General features: G+C 46.0%; 1 protein-coding gene across 7 annotated transcripts in view; it reads left to right on the top strand.

Annotated features, from left to right (window-relative positions):
• The window catches only part of STX5 (syntaxin 5), a 20683-nt gene extending 1573 nt beyond the window's left edge, over nt 1–19110 (top strand). For 5 of the 7 annotated variants that reach the window (XM_077862058.1, XM_077862055.1, XM_077862056.1 and 2 more), the window contains 9 exons: nt 799–869; nt 1044–1099; nt 1215–1285; nt 6029–6145; nt 6230–6286; nt 6459–6540; nt 7007–7113; nt 7281–7402; nt 18362–19110. In XM_077862058.1, the coding sequence (XP_077718184.1) occupies nt 799–869; nt 1044–1099; nt 1215–1285; nt 6029–6145; nt 6230–6286; nt 6459–6540; nt 7007–7113; nt 7281–7402; nt 18362–18521 (843 nt within the window). In that variant the 3' untranslated portion in view covers nt 18522–19110. The remainder of the gene's footprint in view (nt 1–798; nt 870–1043; nt 1100–1214; nt 1286–6028; nt 6146–6229; nt 6287–6458; nt 6541–7006; nt 7114–7280; nt 7403–18361) is intronic. The other 2 variants (XM_077862057.1, XM_077862061.1) reach the window with 1 other exon arrangement.

Here is a 19110-nt window from a genome sequence, read left to right as displayed (position 1 = left end):
TGTGGGGTTTTGTTTGTTTGTTTGTTTGCTTTAAAGTAGGCTCCTGTCCAGTGCCGAGCCCAACACAAGGCTTGAACTCCTGACTTGGAGATCAAGACTGGAACTGAGAGCAGGAGTCAGAGGCTTAGCCAACTGAGCCACCAGGCACCCCTGGGCCTCGGTTTTTATATCTATAGAATGAAAAGAGCTTTCTCAATAACTAATTTTTATCAAAATTACTTTAGAGTGCTTTTTTTTTTTTTAATTAGATTGCCTTTTTTCAGTCCAGACGTCCTAATCAAAGTGGGACCTGAGTGACTTTAGATAATAGATAATTACTTTAGTAATTTTAGATATTTTTATTGCTCAGCACTTAACAGCCGCTCTTCCGTATGATCTCCAAGAGCTTTCTAGTTATCCTCTTTGATTTCCTGATTGGAGGAATAGAATGGCAATAGTGCTTATCACTTATTTAGGGCTTACAACGTATGGGGTATCTGACTAAAATACTCTATAGTCCTATGTTGTGTGATCTTACCAACAAGAATAGGTGTGTGGATTTTCTTCATCTTATACAAAAGGAAAAGAGATTCAGAATGGTTTAAGGCACTTACCCCAAACCTCCCAGCTGATAAATGGTGGAGTCAAGATTTGAACCTTGGTCTACCCATGTTCAAATCTGAGTTCTAAATGACTGCTACTGATAAGATTAGACTACCTGGTGAGGGTACTAGAGATAATTGAGTTGGACGCTTGAGGAACAGTGGCAGCTGGAAGTGAGGGGGCACTAAACCTTTACCTCTTCATGTTGCATTTCAGAATGGAATCCAGACAAATAAGCCAGCTCTGCGTGCTGTCCGGCAGCGTAGCGAATTTACCCTCATGGCCAAGTAAGTTGAGAGAAGTTATGTTGTGGGATGATGCAGAGTTTGGAGAGGCGTAGGCTTGCCTTCAGTGCCCTTGGTATGAGGGAGGAAGGGCTGCATTGGTTAAGCTGGCGCTAATGGGGGAATAGGCCCTGTCCTTCCCATCCCTGTGGTGCCCTCACTAATGCTCATTTCCAGGCGCATTGGGAAAGACCTCAGCAACACATTTGCCAAGCTGGAGAAGCTGACAATCTGTGAGTGTTCTTGGGGTCTTTCAGAGATGGGGCAGTGAACCAGAGAGGGCTGAGGAACCATACTCCCTGAGCCTTGTCTTTGACCTCCCACGTTGTGGCCTCATTGTCTCTGCAGTGGCAAAGCGCAAGTCTCTCTTTGATGATAAAGCAGTGGAAATTGAAGAGCTAACTTACATCATCAAACAGGTGAGCTATTAGCTATCAGGAGCTAGCCTTCCAAAGAGATCACTAGGATGATTTTCCATTGTCCTGGAAGTCCAGAGCAAGTTTCTAGAGCCAGCCCCAAACATCCTGCTCATCTGTTCAGTCAGCGGACACTTACTGATCATCAGCTGTCACTTGCCTGGAAAACTTGAGGCAAGATTTCCACCTTAAGAGCTTATCATCTGTAAGAGATATCTAGCCCCACAAACTCATAGCAAGTAGAAGACAAGTGGTCTAGACCTTACAAAAAGATAAATGAGACAGTCTGGGGATGCTGGAGAAAATTTTACATGCAGTTTTTTTTTTTTTTTTTTTTTTAATTTTTATTTATTTATGATAGTCACAGAGAGAGAGAGAGAGGCAGAGACACAGGCAGAGGGAGAAGCAGGCTCCATGCACCGGGAGCCCGATGTGGGATTCGATCCCGGGTCTCCAGGATCGCGCCCTGGGCCAAAGGCAGGCGCCAAACCGCTGCGCCACCCAGAAAATTTTATAGAGGGAGTGAAATCTGAACTGGTTTCAAGGCTTGCATAGAAGCAGTGCAAGAACGTTCCAAACAGAGGAAACAGTGTATGCAGTGGCCCAGCTTCTAAAAGAGAAAGTTTAAGTGTTTGTTGACAAGTGTGTATTCAGATGTTATTTGCTCAGGAAGGCCTATCCTGAGTGTGTTGTTGAGTACCTCACTGTTCCTAACTAAGACGTCCCTTACCTTGCTCTATTTCCTTCTTATACCATTTGATACTTTCTAACATTCTCTATCATCAACTTACCGATGTTTGTTTTTGTTCCCTCTCATCTACCTCATCCCACCACCACCCCTAACAAAGAAAAAAGTTGTAAGTGCCACAAGAGCAGAGATTTTTTTTCCTGCTTGTTCATGGATGCATCCCAAATGTCTGTAATAGTGTCTGGTGTAGACCAGGCACTTACTATTTGTTGACTGGATGACTGGTGGGCAGGAGATGAGGCTGGGAAGGTAGTTTGGTGGCTGGTTGTGAAGATCATTGTGGGCCTTGGTAAGGGAGGATGGAATCAATGCCATAGGCTGCAAAGACAATCAGAATCTGGATTCCAAGTCTATCTGAAAGACACCCCCCCTCCCCCAGACAGCAGAATCTGTACAGTTGTGATTCCTTCCTTTCCCAGCACAATGTCATGAAAATAAAATGTGAAGTTGAACGACCATGGAGGGGGAAAAAAAACAGCCTGGAGCACGGGCAGGCAGAGAGGCTAGGGAGGAGGCTCTGCTCTAGTATGAAGGTAACATGGCAGAGACCAGGGCAGACATGTTCAGGGGGTGCCTGCAGGGTGGAAGAGAGAAGATGCTGTGAACTTTTGGGGCACTATTGTGTAGGCTTTGAAGACAGTTCAAATCCCAAGTTCACTAGTTATGGTGTAACATTGGGTAAGCCACCTGACTGCTCTGAGCCTCAGCTCCCTTATAAATAGAAGGGGGTTAATAACAGCATCTATGTCAGAGGGTGGTCATGGGGATCCAGTTGTTTATTTTTGGAGTCACTTTTTTTTTTTAAGATTTTATTTATTTATTCATGAGAGACACAGAGAGAGAGAGGGAGGCAGAGACACAGGCAGAGGCAGAAGCTGGCTCCATGCAGGGACCCTGATGTGGGACTCGATCCCGGGTCTCCTGGATCACGCCCGGGCTGAAGGCTGCACTAAACCGCTGAGCCACCTGGGCTGCCCTGGAGTCACATTATTGAGTGACTTAGCTGCCTGGTTCTGGGGGGAGTCAGTCTGAACAAGACAGGTGTATCTGCCTCGGGGAATTTCCCCTTTAAAAAAAATTTTTTTTTTAATTTACCCTTTTTTTTTTTTTTTTTGAGACAGTAGGGGGAGGGGCGGAACAGAGAGAATCTCCAGTAGGCTCCATGCTCAGCACGGACCCCATCTCGGGGCTCAATCCCAACCCTGAGATTATGACCTGAGCCAAAATCAACAATCAGTCACTCAACCAATTGAGCCACCCAGTGCCCCAGGAATTTCCTTTCTAAATGGGTGAACCAGACACTAGACAAGTAGAAAAGTTTCAGGGTGGTGAATCTCTTTAAAGAAACAAGGGAAATGAGAGCAGGCCGGGTTGCTCAGCGGTTTAGCGCTGCCTTTGGCCCAGGGTGTGATCCTGGGGACCCGGGATCGAGTCCCACGTCGGGTTCCCTTCATGGAGCTTGCTTCTCCCTCTGCCTGTGTCTCTGCCTCTCTCTCTCTCTGTCTCTCGTGAATAAATAAATAAAATCTTTTTAAAAAAAGAAAAAAAAAAGAAACAAGGGAAATGAGTTTGTCAGGGTAGGTAATTAATGTGAAAAAATAAATAAAATCTTTTTTAAAAAGGAAAAAAAAAAAGAAACAAGGGAAATGAGTTTGTCAGGGTAGGTAATTAATGTTGATGGGTTGATCAAGTATAGCCTCTGAGAAGTGACATTGAGACCCGAATGGTGAAGAAAAAGTCAGTCATCCAAAGATCTGGTGGGAACACTTTCCAGAAAGTGGGAATAGCAAAGGGAAAGGTCCTGAAGGGTGGGCCACCTTAATGCATCTGATAAACATGAAGGAGGCCAGCATGGCTACAGCATAGCAAGTGAGAAAGAGACTGGGAAGTCAGGGAAATGGACAGGGTCAGACCCTAGAGAGTCTGTGTCAGCCAGGTAGGGTATTTGGTTTGTGTTCTAAATTTAGTGGAAAGCTCTTGGAAGATTTTTTTTTTTAAGATTTTATTTATTTATTCACGAGAGACACATAGGGAGAGAGGCAGAGACGCAGGCAGAGGGAGAAGCAGGTTGCATGCAGGAAGCCTGACATGGGACTCGATCCCGGGTCTCCAGGATCAGGCCTTGGGCTGAGGGCAGGACTAAACCACTGAGCCACCTGGGCTGCCCCTCTCAGAAGATTTTAAGCAGACGGATGATGGCTCTGTTTCCGGTTCAAAAGCTCACTCTGGTTGCTGTGTTGAGAGTGGATTGTCGTGGGCAGGCTGTAAGAAGGTCATTTAGGAAGCTCTTGGTGAGTATTGAGAGAAGGTGATGGTATGGTCTAACGTAGGTTTAGCAGAGAAAGAGGTGAACAGCCTAATTCAGATTATCTGTTGGAATTGACTGGGTTCTCAGTAGGCTCCTGCCAGGGTCCATATGGATTAAGTGGGAAAGAGAGAAATTGAGGATGGCTCTCCAGTGTCTGGTCTGAGCAGCTGGTGACTGGTGGTGCCATTTACCAAAATGGACAAGGAGAGAGAAGGCGGAACAGCTTTTGGTGGGGAATTAGAAATTGTTTCTGTGTTAAGGACAAAAAATAGTTGTAAGCTGCTTAATATGTGTGTAGCAAGCATAGTAAACAGACAAAAGGTGCTCAGTGCTTGGTAAGTGATCAGTAGAGTGTGGTTGTGTTGTGGCATATAAGATGGGTTAAGAGGTGGGAATCTCTGACTAGAAGCTTCTAGTTTGGGCTCCTCAGTGGGAAGTGGTACTGCTTTCTAAACCAGAACTCTGCGGAGAGGAGATTTTTTTGGGAGAAACCGTGGAATGCAGTTTTGGATGTGGGGCTCTAAGGGGACCGTGTCAGCTCCATAGGGACAGACCAGTTGGCGGTGGGTATTGCCCACGGGTCTCAAGAATGGTTGTTGGTAGAATACTAAGTGGGGGGACTATTGGAAGAATTCTAGAAGTTTCCGAATCTAGGTTGTCTTCAGCCTGATCCTTGGACTCACTATTCCTGACCTATTCTTCCCCACCCCACCCCTATCTCCTGGGCAACCTTTCTCTGCCACTCCCCAGCCAACTTCATCTCTCTTGTCTTATGTGGCCCTTGGCAAGCCCAGTCGGGGAGCAGAGGATGCCTTGGTCGGGTGTAGAAAGCCTGGCTGTGCTACTTTACCTCATTGTGTGTGATCTTGGACAATTCACAGCTTTTACTCCTTTGCAATAGTAATTCTTGACAGGAATTCTGTATATAAGAAGTATTTTGTTGGTGCTTCCTGGAAACTACAGAGACTTTGACTCTTCCCTTCACCTGACTGCTGCCACAGGTGCTTTGTTGGTCAGCATGCTCCAGGTGTGAAATTTTGGTCTTCAGAGTAGTTCTGTGGCCATGTGCCTGGCCTCCTGAGGTGGAGTTGGGCTGTAGGATGAAGGGGGTAGTCAGCTAAGCATCTGCCTTCGGCTCAGGTCATGATCCCAAGGTCTTGGGATCAGGCCCTGCATTGGGCTCCCTGCTCTGCCTGCAGATCCCTCTGCTTGTGCTCTCTTTTTCTTTTTTGTCAAATAGATAAGTAAAATCTTTAAAAAAAAAAACAAAAAGGAGGATCCCAAAAACCGTGGCTCAGCAGTTTAGCGCCTGCCTTCAGCCCAGGGCATGATCCTGGGGTCCTGGGATCAAGTCTCACATCGGACTCCTTGCATGGAGCCTGCTTTTCCCTCTGCATGTGTCTCTGCCTCTCTCTCTCTGTGTCTCTCATGAATAAATAAATAAAATCTTAAAAAAAAAAAAAAAAAAGAATGAGACCGTATTTCTCCTTTTCTGGCTCTACTCTGCAGGGACTGAACCAGAGCAAGGTCCAGAGCTTGGAACCTCCCAGCAGGCCCTTCTGGTCTGACTTTGAAATACCCACACCCCTGCTCGTAACTTCCACTCTGTCCTCTGTGCCAGAGGTGTCCATGTGGGAGAGACATTGGCTGAGGACCCTTTTGTTAATAGTTTTTCTTTGGCTCTCCCTAGGACATCAATAGCCTCAACAAACAAATTGCCCAGCTTCAGGATTTTGTGAGAGCCAAAGGCAGCCAGAGCGGCCGGCACCTGCAAACCCATTCCAACACCATTGTGGTTTCCTTGCAGGTGGGACCTGGGGTCCGTAGAGGGGGAGGCAGAAGGGAGAAAGGTGTTGTCTCCTTTGGCCGACCCTCTCTTCTTTTCTTCTAGTCAAAACTGGCCTCGATGTCCAATGACTTCAAATCAGTTTTAGAAGTGAGGACAGAGGTAAGAAGAATCTATGTAAGGGGTAGGACTCGGGATAAGGGCCCAAGGGGAAATTGGGGAAGAAACAAGTGCAGGGGTGAGGTTAACAGGGTCCTAGGCCAACAGGAGAGTCTCTCTCTAACACCTGCTTTCCAGAGGCCTCAGGACCTTTGCATTTCTCCCCCAACCCCAGAACCTGAAGCAGCAGAGGAATCGGCGGGAACAGTTCTCCCGGGCACCTGTGTCAGCCCTGCCCCTTGCCCCCAACCACCTGGGTAAGTCACTGGCAGTGCAGGGAGCCCAGAGGGGTAAGGCTCAGTTACTTTGGCTGTGACGGCATCCTCTAACCCTGTGAGGGCAGGGCTTGCGTAGGAGAATGGACAGCCAAGGGAGATGCCAGGATTTTTCAGAGATCAAACCTGATTGCTGGCATTCATGACCTGCACTTCATCTCCCACATTCTCACTGTTGGGGCTGAATTCAATCATGGGCAGTAGAATGACAGTTTCCAGTATTCTTTTAATTCATTCAGGTTCTCTCATCTAATTTTCACCACCACCTCTGAGAAGGCAACTATTACTATGCTCCATTTTATAGGGGGAGGAAACTGAGCTCTAGAGAGGTTAGATGACTTGTCCAGGGTCACAAGGCTAGTAAGTGGCAGAGCTGGGATTCAAATCCAGGCCATGTGGGCTTTGAACCTTTCAACCACTAGAAAGTGCTTTTTCTTTCTTTCTCCAGGGGGCAGTGCTGTGGTTTTGGGAGCAGAGTCCCGTGCTTCTGGGGATGTGGCCATTGACATGATGGACTCTCGGACCAGCCAGCAACTACAACTCATCGATGAGCAGGTACCTGGGCTCTGAACTGGGGAGGAGATGCTCCTCTGTCCTCCTCTGCAGGCCACCAGCAAGTGTTTGAAATGTACCTTGAGTAGAGTGGCAACCTGGGAGGGTCCTAAAGAGGCAGGCCCTGCCCTGAGGAAGCTCCTAGCGCTGACGTGTGCTCTCCTTCGAAGGATTCCTACATCCAGAGTCGGGCAGACACTATGCAGAACATCGAGTCCACAATTGTCGAGCTGGGCTCCATCTTTCAGCAGTTGGCCCACATGGTCAAGGAGCAGGAAGAAACCATTCAGAGGTGAGACTCTCTCTCTCTCATCCTAGACAGAAGAGCCTTCTCTTCCCTGTGGGGTGGCATCTTAAATGTTCCCAGGGACAGCTGGATGTCCTTTGGAAGAGTAGAGTGAGTCTGGCCCACCCAGGGAATCCATTCAACAAGTGTTGATGGAGCGCCTGTTTTTTGTCAGGTGCTATTCTAGGTACAGGGGGTATAGCAGTTAGTAGATGAGTGAAGTCTCTGTAGTTTAGGTGGGGAATTCAGTAGGGTGGGTGAGGACAGCTGTTCAAAAGAGTTGACATGAACTTTTCAGGTAGTGATAAGCTCTACACTGAGAATTACAGTGGGATGATGTGTGAAGAAAGGGGCTAAGTGATTCTTCTTGATGGACTCCTAGGCTTCTTCCATATTTTGGCTGTTGTAGATAATGCAGGGAACATAGGGGCGCAGATATCTTTCTGAGTTAGTATTCTCTGTTCCTTTGGATAAATGCCCAGAAGTGGAATTACTGGATCATGTGATTAATTCTATTTTTAATTTTTTGAGGAACCTCTACACTGTTTCCTATAGTCACTGCAGCAATTTGCATTCCCCCTAACAGTGCGTGAAGGTTCCTTTTCTCCACATCATCACCAGCACGTGTTGTTTGTTTGTTTCTTTCCTTTTTTTTTTTTTTGATACTAGCCATTCTGAAAGGTGTGAGGTGGTACCTCATACCTCATTTTTTTTTTTTTTTTAAGATTTTATTTTATTAACTCATGAGAGACACAGAGCGAGCGAGAGAGAGGCAGAGGGGGAAGCAGGCTCCACGCAGGGAGCCCGATGTGAGACTGGATCCCAGGTCTCCAGGATCAGGCCCTGGGCTGCAGGCGGCGCTAAACCGCTGCGCCACCGGGGCTGCCCCCTCATTGTGGTTTCATTTGTACTTCCCTGATGATTGCTTTTTTTTTTTTTTTTTTAATTTTTATTTATTTATGATAGTCACAGAGAGAGAAAGAGAGAGGCAGAGACACAGGCAGAGGGAGAAGCAGGCTCCATGCACCGGGAGCCTGATGTGGGATTCGATCCCGGGTCTCCAGGATCGCGCCCTGGGCCAAAGGCAGGCGCCAAACCGCTGCGCCACCCAGGGATCCCCCTGATGATTGCTTTTGAGCATCTTTTCATGTGCTTGTTGGCTGCGTGGATGTCTTCTTTGGAAAAATATCTATTTAGACCTTCTGCCCATTTTGCAATTGGATTTATTTGTTTGCTTGCTTGCTGTTGGGTTGTATGAATTCCTCATATTTTTTGGATATTATCTCTTTTTTTAAAGATTTTATTTATTGGGATCCCTGAGTGGTGCAGTGGGTTGGCGCCTGCCTTTGGCCCAGGGCGCGATCCTGGAGACCCGGGATCGAATCCCACGTCGGGCTCCCGGTGCATGGAGCCTGCTTCTCCCTCTGCCTGTGTCTCTGCCTCTCCCTCTCTCTCTCTCTCTGTGACTATCACAAATAAATAAAAATTAAAAAAAAAAAGATTTTATTTATTTATTCATGAGAGACACAGAGAGAGAGGCAGACACAGGCAGAGGAGAAGCAGAGGCTTCATGCAGGGAGCCTGATGTGGGACTCGACCCCGGGTCTCCAGGATCAAGCCCTGGGCCAAAGGCAGCGCTAAACTGCTAAGCCACCAGGCTGCCCTATTTTTTGAATATTAGCCCCTTATGGGATATATGATCTGCAAACCTTTCTCCTTTTTTTTTTTTTTTTTTTAAAGATTTATTTATTTGTGATAGACATAGAGAGAGAGAGGCAGAGACACAGGAGGAGGGAGAAACAGGCTCCATGCCAGGAGCCCGACGTGGGACTCGATCCTGGGACTCCAGGATCACTCCCTGGGCCAAAGGCAGGTGCTAAACCGCCGAGCCACCCAGGGAGCCCCTGCAAACTTTTCTCCTTTTTTTTTTTTAAAGATTTATTTATTTATGATAGACATAGAGAGAGAGGCAGTGACACACAGACAGAGGAATAAACAGGCTCCATGCCGGGAGCCTGACATGGCACTTGATCCCGGGACTCCAGGATTGCACCCTGGGCCAAAGGCAGGTGCTAAACCGCTGAGCCACCCAGGGATCCCCACCTTTCTCCTTTTTAGGAGGAGAGAACTTTGTTGATAGTTTTCTCTGTATAAAAGCTTTTTATTTATTTATTTTTATTTTTTAAGGATTTTATTTATTTACTCATGAGAGACACATACAGAGAGAGGCAGAGACATAGGCAGAGGGAGAAGCAGGCTCCATGCAGGAAGCCCAGTGTGGGACTCCATCCCGGGACTCCGGGACCACACCCTGAGCCAAAGGCAGACATTCAACCGCTGAGCCACCCAGGCATCCCTGTGTAAAAGCTTTTTAATTTGATGTACTCGCATTTGTTATTTTTGCTTTTCTTGCCCTTCTGGTGTGGAGTCAGGTCCAAAGAATATTGCTAAGTGATGTCAAGGAGCCTGCCACCTATGTTTACTCTAGAATTTTTACTCGATCCCAGGACCCCAGGATCACACTCTGAGCTGAAGGCAGACACTCAACTGCTGGGCCACCTAGGCATCCCACCTTTGATCCATTTTGAATTTATTTTTGTGCATGGAAAAGAAAGTGGTCCAGTCTCATTCTTTTGCATGTAGCTATCTAGTTTTCCCGACACTATTTATAGAAGTGACTGTCTTCCCTGTTTATGTTCTTGCCTCCTTTGGTGTAGATTAATTGATCTTATGTGGGTGGCTTTGTGTCTGGGCTCTCTCTCCTGTTCCGTTGATCTGTGTGTCTGTATTTGTGCCAGTACCGTGCTGTTTTGATGACTATAGTTTTGTAAGTGTAGTTTGAAATCAGGGAGTGTGATACTTCCAGCTTTATTCTTTCTCCAAATAGCTCCAAATAGCTTTGGCTATCCAGGGTCTTTTGTGATTCATAAAACTAGTGTAATATTTGATAAGGTTGGATTTAGGCTTACCATTTTACTATTTGCTTTCTTTTTCTTTTTCCTGTTTTTTTTTTCTTTGTTGTTGTTGTTCCTTTGTTCCTCCTTCCCTAATCTTCCCTTGAACAACTGAAATTTTTTTCAGAATTCTGTTAAACATTTTTTAGCTACATGTCATTGCCTTGCTTTTCTTTTCTTTTTTTTTTTAAGTGGCTGCTCTAGGGATTACAGCATACATCATCAGCTCTCACAGCTTACTTCATATAAGATATAAGAACTTTAGGGGTGCTTGGTGGCTCAGTCACTTGGGAGTCTGACTACAGCTCAGGTCATGATCTCAGGGTCATGAGATCAAGCCCCATGTTGGGCTCTGCGATGAGTGTGGAGCCTGCTTGAGATTCTCTCTCTCCCTCTATTTCTGGCCCTCGACCCTATTTATACACACATTCATTCAAATAAAAACACCAATAAAAAAATACAACAAAGAACTGTCCAATCCTGTCATCTAGCCTTTATGCTCTAGTTGTCCCAATCTGTGCACCTACATACCTTTGAAATCCCATAATCCAGTATTACAGTTTTTGTTTACAAAAATTAAGAGGAAAAAGTTGTATTTCATATTTACTTCTGTGTTTACCATTTCCCTTTTTTCCTCCCCTCCATGGGGAGCCTGTTCTCCCTGTCCCTCTGTCTGCCACTCTCCCTACTTGTGGGTTCTCTCTCTGTCAGATAAAAAATAAAATCTTAAAAAAACAAAATAAAACAAAGAATGAAGGTGGGGGTGCCTGGCTGGCTTGGTCAGTAGAACGTGCAGCTCTTGATCTAGGGGTTGTGAGTTCAGGCCCCATGTTGGGTATAGAGCCTACTTTAAAGAAAAAAAAAGGCAAAAACCACATGAAACAAAAAAGAAAAAGAGATTGAAAGTGAAAAAAAGAAATGTTCAAATAAAGGGAAAGTAAAAGAGCAGATCTGGGGCATCTGGCTGGCTCAGTCTGACTTTTGATTTCGGCTCGGTCATGATCTCCATGTCGTAAGATCCAGTCCTATGTTTGACTCCATGCTCAGTGTGGAGACTGCTTCTCTCCTTTTCCTCTCCCTCCTCCTCCCTCACTCAAATAGATAAAGCTTTAAAAAAAAAAAGAAAAAAAAAAGAAAAGAAAAACCCAAACAAACAAAAAACCAGAAAACTGCAGATCTGCGCTACAAAAATGCTATGGAAAGTTCTTCAGGTTAAAGAGGGAAGGGCTACCAAATGGAAACTGGCTATCTGGAATGGTAAAGACTGAACAGAGAGACCTGGAATGGTAAAGACTGAACCACAGAGAACAAACTGAAGGCTGATAAGGAGCAGGAGATGGGCTGGATGGGTGATGGGCATTAAGAAGGGCACTTGTGATGAGCACTGGGTGTTTTATGTAAGTGATGAATCACTAAATCCTACTCCTGAAACCATTATCACACTATGTGTTAACTAAGTAGAATCAGGTCATGATGATGAGGGACTTGATCCTGAGACCCTGGGATCATGACCTGAGCCAAAGGCAGACACTTAACTGACTGAGCCACCCAGGTGCTATCACCTTCATTTTTTTTTTTTTTTAAGATTTTATTTATTTATTCACGAGAGACATACAGAAAGAGGCAGAAATACAAGCAGAGGGAGAAGCAGGCTCCATGCCGGGACTCGATCTAGGGACTCTAGGATCACACCTTGAGCCAAAGGCAGGATCACACCTTGAGCCAAAGGCAGACGCTCAACTGCTGAGCCAACCCAGCGCCCCCCCTCACCTTCATTTTTGAAGGATGTTTTCCCTGGATATAGAATTTTGGGTTTACAGTTTTACTCTTAGGCATTTTAAATGTATCACTCTACTGTCTTTTAGTCTTTCTTCTTCTTAAGGAGAAGGCAGTGGTAACTTTATATATGTAATGTGTTTCTCTGGCTGCTTTGCAGATTTTTTTTTTTTTTTTTTTGTCTTTAGTTTTCTGCAGTTGACTATTCTCCAAATGTCATTTTCTTTGAATTTCTCTTTCTTCGGAATCTCTGAGCTTTTTGAATCTGTACATCTATGTCTTTCACAAAGTTCAGGAAACGTTTAGCCATGCCCAGTTCCTCAGGATGTTTCAATGTTCTCAGTTCAGTAAGAGGGAAAGCCAGTACAGAGAGCAGAGGAAGAGATGTGGGAGGGGGAGGAGTCCACATGGCTACACATTGCTGCCCACTTGCTCTTAGGCCTTTTGGCAATATCAGATCGTGATTGATCCTTATTCCCCATGGCACCTAGCAGAGAGCTTCCACCCTAGGTTATTGATCATGTGAGACTGGGGGAAGACCTACATTTGCATAAAGCAGGTTTCTCAGCACCAGCCCATTAAGCAGCTTCACATATTTAATTGGCCAAGGTAAAGACAATGGGTCCCTAGCCATCTCACCCTTGGAGATTCCTATGCCATAGGTATGAGTGGAGTGGACCTCAAGGAATCTCCATTTTATATAAGCCCATAGGGAGTTCTAATGAGCATCCAAGTTTGAGAACCCACTAGTTAACAGGATGTTTGTTTATTTATTCAACGACTATGGCACCAGCCATTTATAAGGTGCAGTGAGTCTAGCTGTCTTGGTCCTAGAATCAAGAGCTGATTCTTACCTGGCTTAGCTGAGACCTAGGGAACTCCTTACTGGGTTGTTCCATAAACACTATCACTCCTCAAGCTGTGATGTTGTTGTTGTTGTTGTTGTTGTTGTTGTTGTTGTTGTTGTTTTTATGATAGTCACAGAGAGAGAGAGAGGCGCAGAGACACAGGCAGAGGGAGAAGCAGGCTCCATGCACCGGGAGCCCGATGTGGGATTCGATCCCGGGTCTACCAGGATCGCGCCCTGGGCCAAAGGCAGGCGCCAAACCGCTGTGCCACCCAGGGATCCCTATTTCGGTTTTTTTAACAATGTTTTATTTATTTTATTTATTCATGAGAGACAAAGAGAGAGAGGCAAAGACACTGGTATAGGGAGAAGCGGGCTCCATGCAGGGACCCCTGTGAGGTAGTCTAGCTGGATCTGGGGACAGGAAAGCGTAAAACAGTTCTGGTCCTCGTGGAGCTCATGTCTAGCAGAAGGGATGAATATGGATAATTACTGCTCATCTCTTACTCCGTCATTTCCCTTTGCACCCCAATTTGTAATTGACAAAAATCTCTATCTAGAAAAGTTGGGAGGATGGTACAAACACCTATTTCCTTTTCACCCAGAATTGCCAATTTAATTTTTTCTCACATTTGCTTTCCCTTTTTTTTTTTTTTTTAATTTTTATTGATTTATGATAGTCACACAGAGAGAGAGAGAGAGAGGCAGAGACACAGGCAGAGGGAGAAGCAGGCTCCATGTACCAGGAGCACAACATGGGATTCGATCCCGGGTCTCCAGGATTGCGCCCTGGGCCAAAGGCAGGCGTCAAACCGCTGCGCCACCCAGGGATCCCTGCTTTCCCTTTTTTCATCTGTGGAGTGACGCTTCAAGTCCATGCCAATGTCCAGCTCCTTAGACCCATGACTAACTATCCTTGCCCGATTCATTCATGACTTTTTGTGTGGCAAAGTGGCAGTTTTCCAGTTCATCCGTTGTACATTTATTAGCTGGCATCCTTCTGTAAAGCAGGAGCTTTCTCAAAATATTACTAGGAATAATGGGTTTCTTTCTCATATTCAATGTACTGTATGTAATCCATTACCATCATCTTTTTCATTAGAGTCTGATTTCCTAAACCTGGCCATGTGGAACTCCTTTTTTTTTTTTTTTAATTTTTATTTATTTATGATAGTCACACAGAGAGAGAGAGAGAGGCAGAGACACAGGCAGAGGGAGAAGCAGGCTCCATGCACTGGGAGCCCGACGTGGGATTCGATGCCGGGTCTCTAGGATTGCGCCCTGGGCCGAAGGCAGGCGCTAAACCACTGCGCCACCCAGGGATCCCAATGTGGAACTCCTTAAAGGCAGCTTCTGTAGCCTCTGAACATGACCCAACTCCTGTCAATCATTATGAAGCTTTGGGGAAACATATACTCTGAAAACTAAAATCTCAGATCTCCTAGTCAAGGTCAAATTGTCTTTCCAGTTCTGGACTTACTGTTATCTTCTGTTTAACCTTCTTTTTGTTGTCATCCCCAACTTACACTCACCTTCTGATCCTCTGGGTTTCCATACCTCTCCTTCAATCGGGTCACGTATCCTTGCTATTCTAACTCCTAACTCCAGCTCCTTTTTTTTTTTTTTTTTTTTTTTTTTTTAAGATTTATTTATTTATGGGCACCTGGGTGGCTCAGTCAGTTAAGTGTCTGCCTTTGGTTCAGGTCATGATCCTTAGGTCCTGGGATCGAGCCCCACATCGGGCTCCCTGCTCAGCGAGGAGTCAGCTTCCCTCTCTCCCTCTGCCCCTCCTTCCTGCTCGTGCTCTCTCTCTCTCTCTCTCAAATAGGAGGAGGGTGGGGCAGAGAGGGAGGAAGAGGACAAGGCGGCTCTGCACTGAGCAGGGAGCCCAACATGGGGCTCATCCTTATGACCCTGAGATCATACCCCGAGCCAAAATCAAGAGCCAGATGCTTAACCTACTGTGCTACACGGGTGCCCTGAGACTCCAGCTTCATAATGCTTGATTCCTTCTCTCTTTCGTTTTTCTTACTCTCCATGAGACATTCCTTTGTCCTCCTCACTATGCTAACTTTTCCCATTTCTTCAGCCTTCTCCTTTCCAAGCCCCTATTTTCTGCCCTCCTCATTTCTGTCTTCTCCCTACTACCATCTCCTGAGTATCCCCATGGATTGCTCATTTTTTCCCCCACCAGAGTACCCTCCCATTAGTTTTCATTCATGGACTCCCATTTAAAATCTTTCTTATGCCAGACTGCATTTACTGTGCATCTGTTTCCGTTAAAGCCATTCTTAATTGCCGAGATGAGCTTTCTTGGGTATGAGAAGACATTTGCGCCCACACTGAGACATGAAATTAAGTCCAAAGGTAGGAAACCTGATACTTGAGTTAGCCACTCTGACACAAATAGGGAATCATGCACAGTCCAGGCTCCTGTATTTGACATTTTGTTTAAATTTAGTTACTTATTTAAGTAATCTCCATACCTAATATGGGGCTCGAACTCATGACCCCGAGATCAGGAGTTGCATGCTTTTTTTTTTTTTTTTTTTTTTTCCAAGATTTTATTTATTATTTGATGGAGAGAACACAAGCAAGGAGAGTCACAGGCAGAGGGAGAGAGAGAGGTGGGCTCCTGAGCCTGAGGCAGACACTTAGCTAACTGAGCCACCCAGGCACTCCACCCCCCTTTTATTTTTTTTAATTAATTAATTAATTAATTATTTATAGAGACAGAGAGAGAGAGAGGCAGAGACACAGGCAGAGGGAGAAGCAGGCTCCATGCAGGGAGCTCTATGTGGGACTTGATCCCAGGTCTCCAGGATCACACGCTAGGCTGCAGGTGGGCTAAACCGCTGCGCCACCAGGGCTGCCCTCCACCCCCTCCTTTGAAATATTTATTCAGGATACCTGGGTGGTTCAGTGACCAACTCTTGGTTTCAGCCCAGGTCATGATCTCAGGGTCGTGAGATCAAGTCCTGCATTGGGCTCCTTGCTCAGTGAGGAGTCTACTTCAGATTCTCTCTCCCTCTCCCCCAGCCTCCTCTCAAATAAATAAATAAATACAATTTTTAAAAAGATTTTATTTATTTATTTTGAGAGACAGAGCTAGAGCACAAGCAGGGAGGAGAGGGAGAAGCATGCTCCCTATAGAGCGGGGAGCCCGATGTGGGGCTCCATCCCAGGACCGTGGGATCATGACCCCAGCAGAGGCAGATGCTCAATGAACTGGCCATCTGGCACCCCCAATAAAATCTTTTCGGGGTCCTTTTTTATTAAATAAATTAAAAAATTTATTTGGGGCACCTGAGTGGCTCAGTCGGCTCAGTGTCAGCCTCTGGCTCAGGTTGTTATCCCAGGATCCTGGGATCAAGTCCCGCATCAGGTTCCCCACGGAATATGCTTCTCCCTTTACCTATGTCTCTTTCTCTCTGTCTCTCATGAATAAATAAATAAAACCTTTAAAAATAAAAAAATTTAGGGATGCCTGGGTGGCTCAGCAGTTGGGGACCTGCCTTCAGCTCAGGTTGTGATCCTGGGATCCAGGATCAAATCCCACATCAGGGAGCTTGCTTTTCCCTCTGCCTATGTCTCTGCCTCTCTCTCTCTCTCTCTCTCAGTCTGTATCTCTCATGAATAAATTAATAAATGTTTTAAAAAATTATTTTAAAAGATGTATTTATTCATGAGAGAGCGATTGCAAGAAGGGGGGAGGGGCAGAGAGGGAGGGAGAGGGAATCGGAAGCAGGCTCCCCAGCAAGCAGGGAGCCCAATACAGGGCTCAGTCCCAGGACCCTGAGATCATGACCTGAGCCACAACCAAGAGTTGGAAGTTCAGCCAACTGAGTCACCCAGGTGTAGGAGTCACCCTGGGCTCCTACATATGAACAGAAAATAGTTCGCAGGCTTCATGCCTACCTCCTGTGGCCCTGCAGCTTGCACCCATTGGCCCAGGTTTTCTTTTCCTGTTCCAGCTGGATTACCAGGCTACAGCTTTCCGTCCTCAGGACTTAGTGCATGCAGTTTCTGTTCCCACGGACTCCCTTTGCAAAGACCAGGGATTTTCAGGATTGCATATGCAAGGTGGCCAGGAAATGTTTTATTTTCCTCAGCAGTCTCTCAAGAGATGGCGCTTCCTCTGAGGACTTCTCTGTACCTTGGAGAGACATGTTCTCTGAATTGTAGGGCTTTTCTTATCTCTTGACTTCCTGTCCAGATCAAAATGTTTTTCCCGGGATCCTTGGGTGGCGCAGCGGTTTGGTGCCTGCCTTTGGCCCAGGGCGCGATCCTGGAGACCCGGGATCGAATCCCACGTCGGGCTCCCGGTGCATGGAGCCTGCTTCTCCCTCTGCCCCTCTCTCTCTCTCTCTTTCTCTCTCTCTCTCTCTGTGTGACTATCATAAATAAATAAAGAAAAAAATATTTAAAAAAAAAATGTTTTTCCCCCATCTCAGTAATGTTTTTTTTTTTTTAAGATTTTATTTATTCAAAAAAAAAAAAAAAAAAAAAAAAGATTTTATTTATTCATGAGAGACACACAGAGAGAGAGAGAGGCAGAGATCTAGGCAGAGGGACAAGCAGGCTCCATGCAGGGAGCCTGACATGGGACTGGATTCTGGGTCTCCAGGATCACACCCTAGGCTGAAGGCAGGCACTTAACCACTGAGCCACCGAAGCATCCCTCCTGTCTCACTCAGAACCAGAATTTCCTGACTTTAATGGTCTGTGAGCGTTTTCTCCCATATTACAAACGCAATATTATTCATTAGACAAAAATCAATAAATACTAAGAAGCAAAAAAGTATAATAGCTAACATCTTAGGGGCTCATAGTGTGGGTTGGGCACTTTGTTAACTCATTTGAGGCCTACAACAACTAGAGATGCAGTGTTGTTGTTAACCTCATTTTCCCTCTGCAGCTTAAGAAAATGAGTCTGGAGGTTAAATGACTGGCTCAGAATCACAAGCTAAAGAGTTACAGAGCTGATTTTCAAATCAGAGCGAAGACTTATTTGCGTTACCCTTCCAGAGTTTTTTCTTTTCTATTTTCTCTTTTTTAAAGATTTTATTTATTTGAGAGAGAGTGAGAGAGGATGAGTAGGGAGAGGTGGAGGGACTGGGAGTAGCAGGCTCCTTGAGCACAGAGCCCAATGCGGGGCTTGATCCTGGGACTCCAGGGTCATGACCTGAGCCAAAGGCAGATGCCCAGCTGAAAAAGCCACTGAGCTTTTTCTATACGCAAGTATATATGCACAAAAATGGGGATCCTATTGTATGTAAATACTTTTTACATATTGTGACCATCTTTCCATGTTGGTAAATACACTTCAACAGCATACTTTTTAACCCAGTATCCTTCTGTTTCCTCCTCTTTCGGCCCTGTCTCCAGGATTGACGAGAACGTGCTGGGCGCCCAGCTGGATGTTGAGGCTGCCCATTCAGAGATCCTCAAGTACTTCCAGTCAGTCACCTCTAACCGGTGGCTCATGGTCAAAATCTTCCTCATCCTCATTGTCTTCTTCATCATCTTTGTGGTCTTCCTTGCCTGAACCCTCTCAACTCTGAGGCACTCTGAGCGGGTTTGGAACCCCTTTGGGAGGGTGGCGGGTGGCCAGTGCTGCCACTGAGCCTGTGCAGGGTGCTTGGGAGGAAGGCCCTGTTTCCCTGGGACTGCTGAGAATGGCCAATGCCCCTGACCCTTTGACTCTGGCCACCCTGTCCTCCCCTCACCACCCTCAGGCCCTCGAAACACACACAGTTCTGGATGTGTACTCTGCTGTGAAGTGGCTGGAAGGGAGCAGAGGCCAACTAGGGGCTGGTAGGGGAGGTTGTCTCCACTAGGTAGGAGATTTTTAGAAACTCCCCAACCTCTTCCAAAGGAAACTTTGGCAGCAAGGGGAGATGATGCCCTTCCCCTTCCTGAGAGTGAGGAAAGGAAGTGAAACTGCCCCCGGGACCAACTTTCCCATCTGGGTTAGAATTTGACCTCTCTCTTCTTCCTCTCTCCACTACGTGAGGCAGGGGGCCCTGAGCCCCTCAGCTGCCTGCACAACCCCACCTTTGGCTGCTGGTGACTCTCAATCTGCCAAATGCGCTGCAGCCCATTTTCTCCCAATTACAGCAAGACTGTCAGCCTCA

The sequence above is a fragment of the Canis aureus genome, chromosome 21, assembly GCF_053574225.1.
Source record: "Canis aureus isolate CA01 chromosome 21, VMU_Caureus_v.1.0, whole genome shotgun sequence".
NCBI lineage: Eukaryota > Metazoa > Chordata > Mammalia > Carnivora > Canidae > Canis > Canis aureus.
This window is presented reverse-complemented; position numbering and strand designations above follow the sequence as displayed.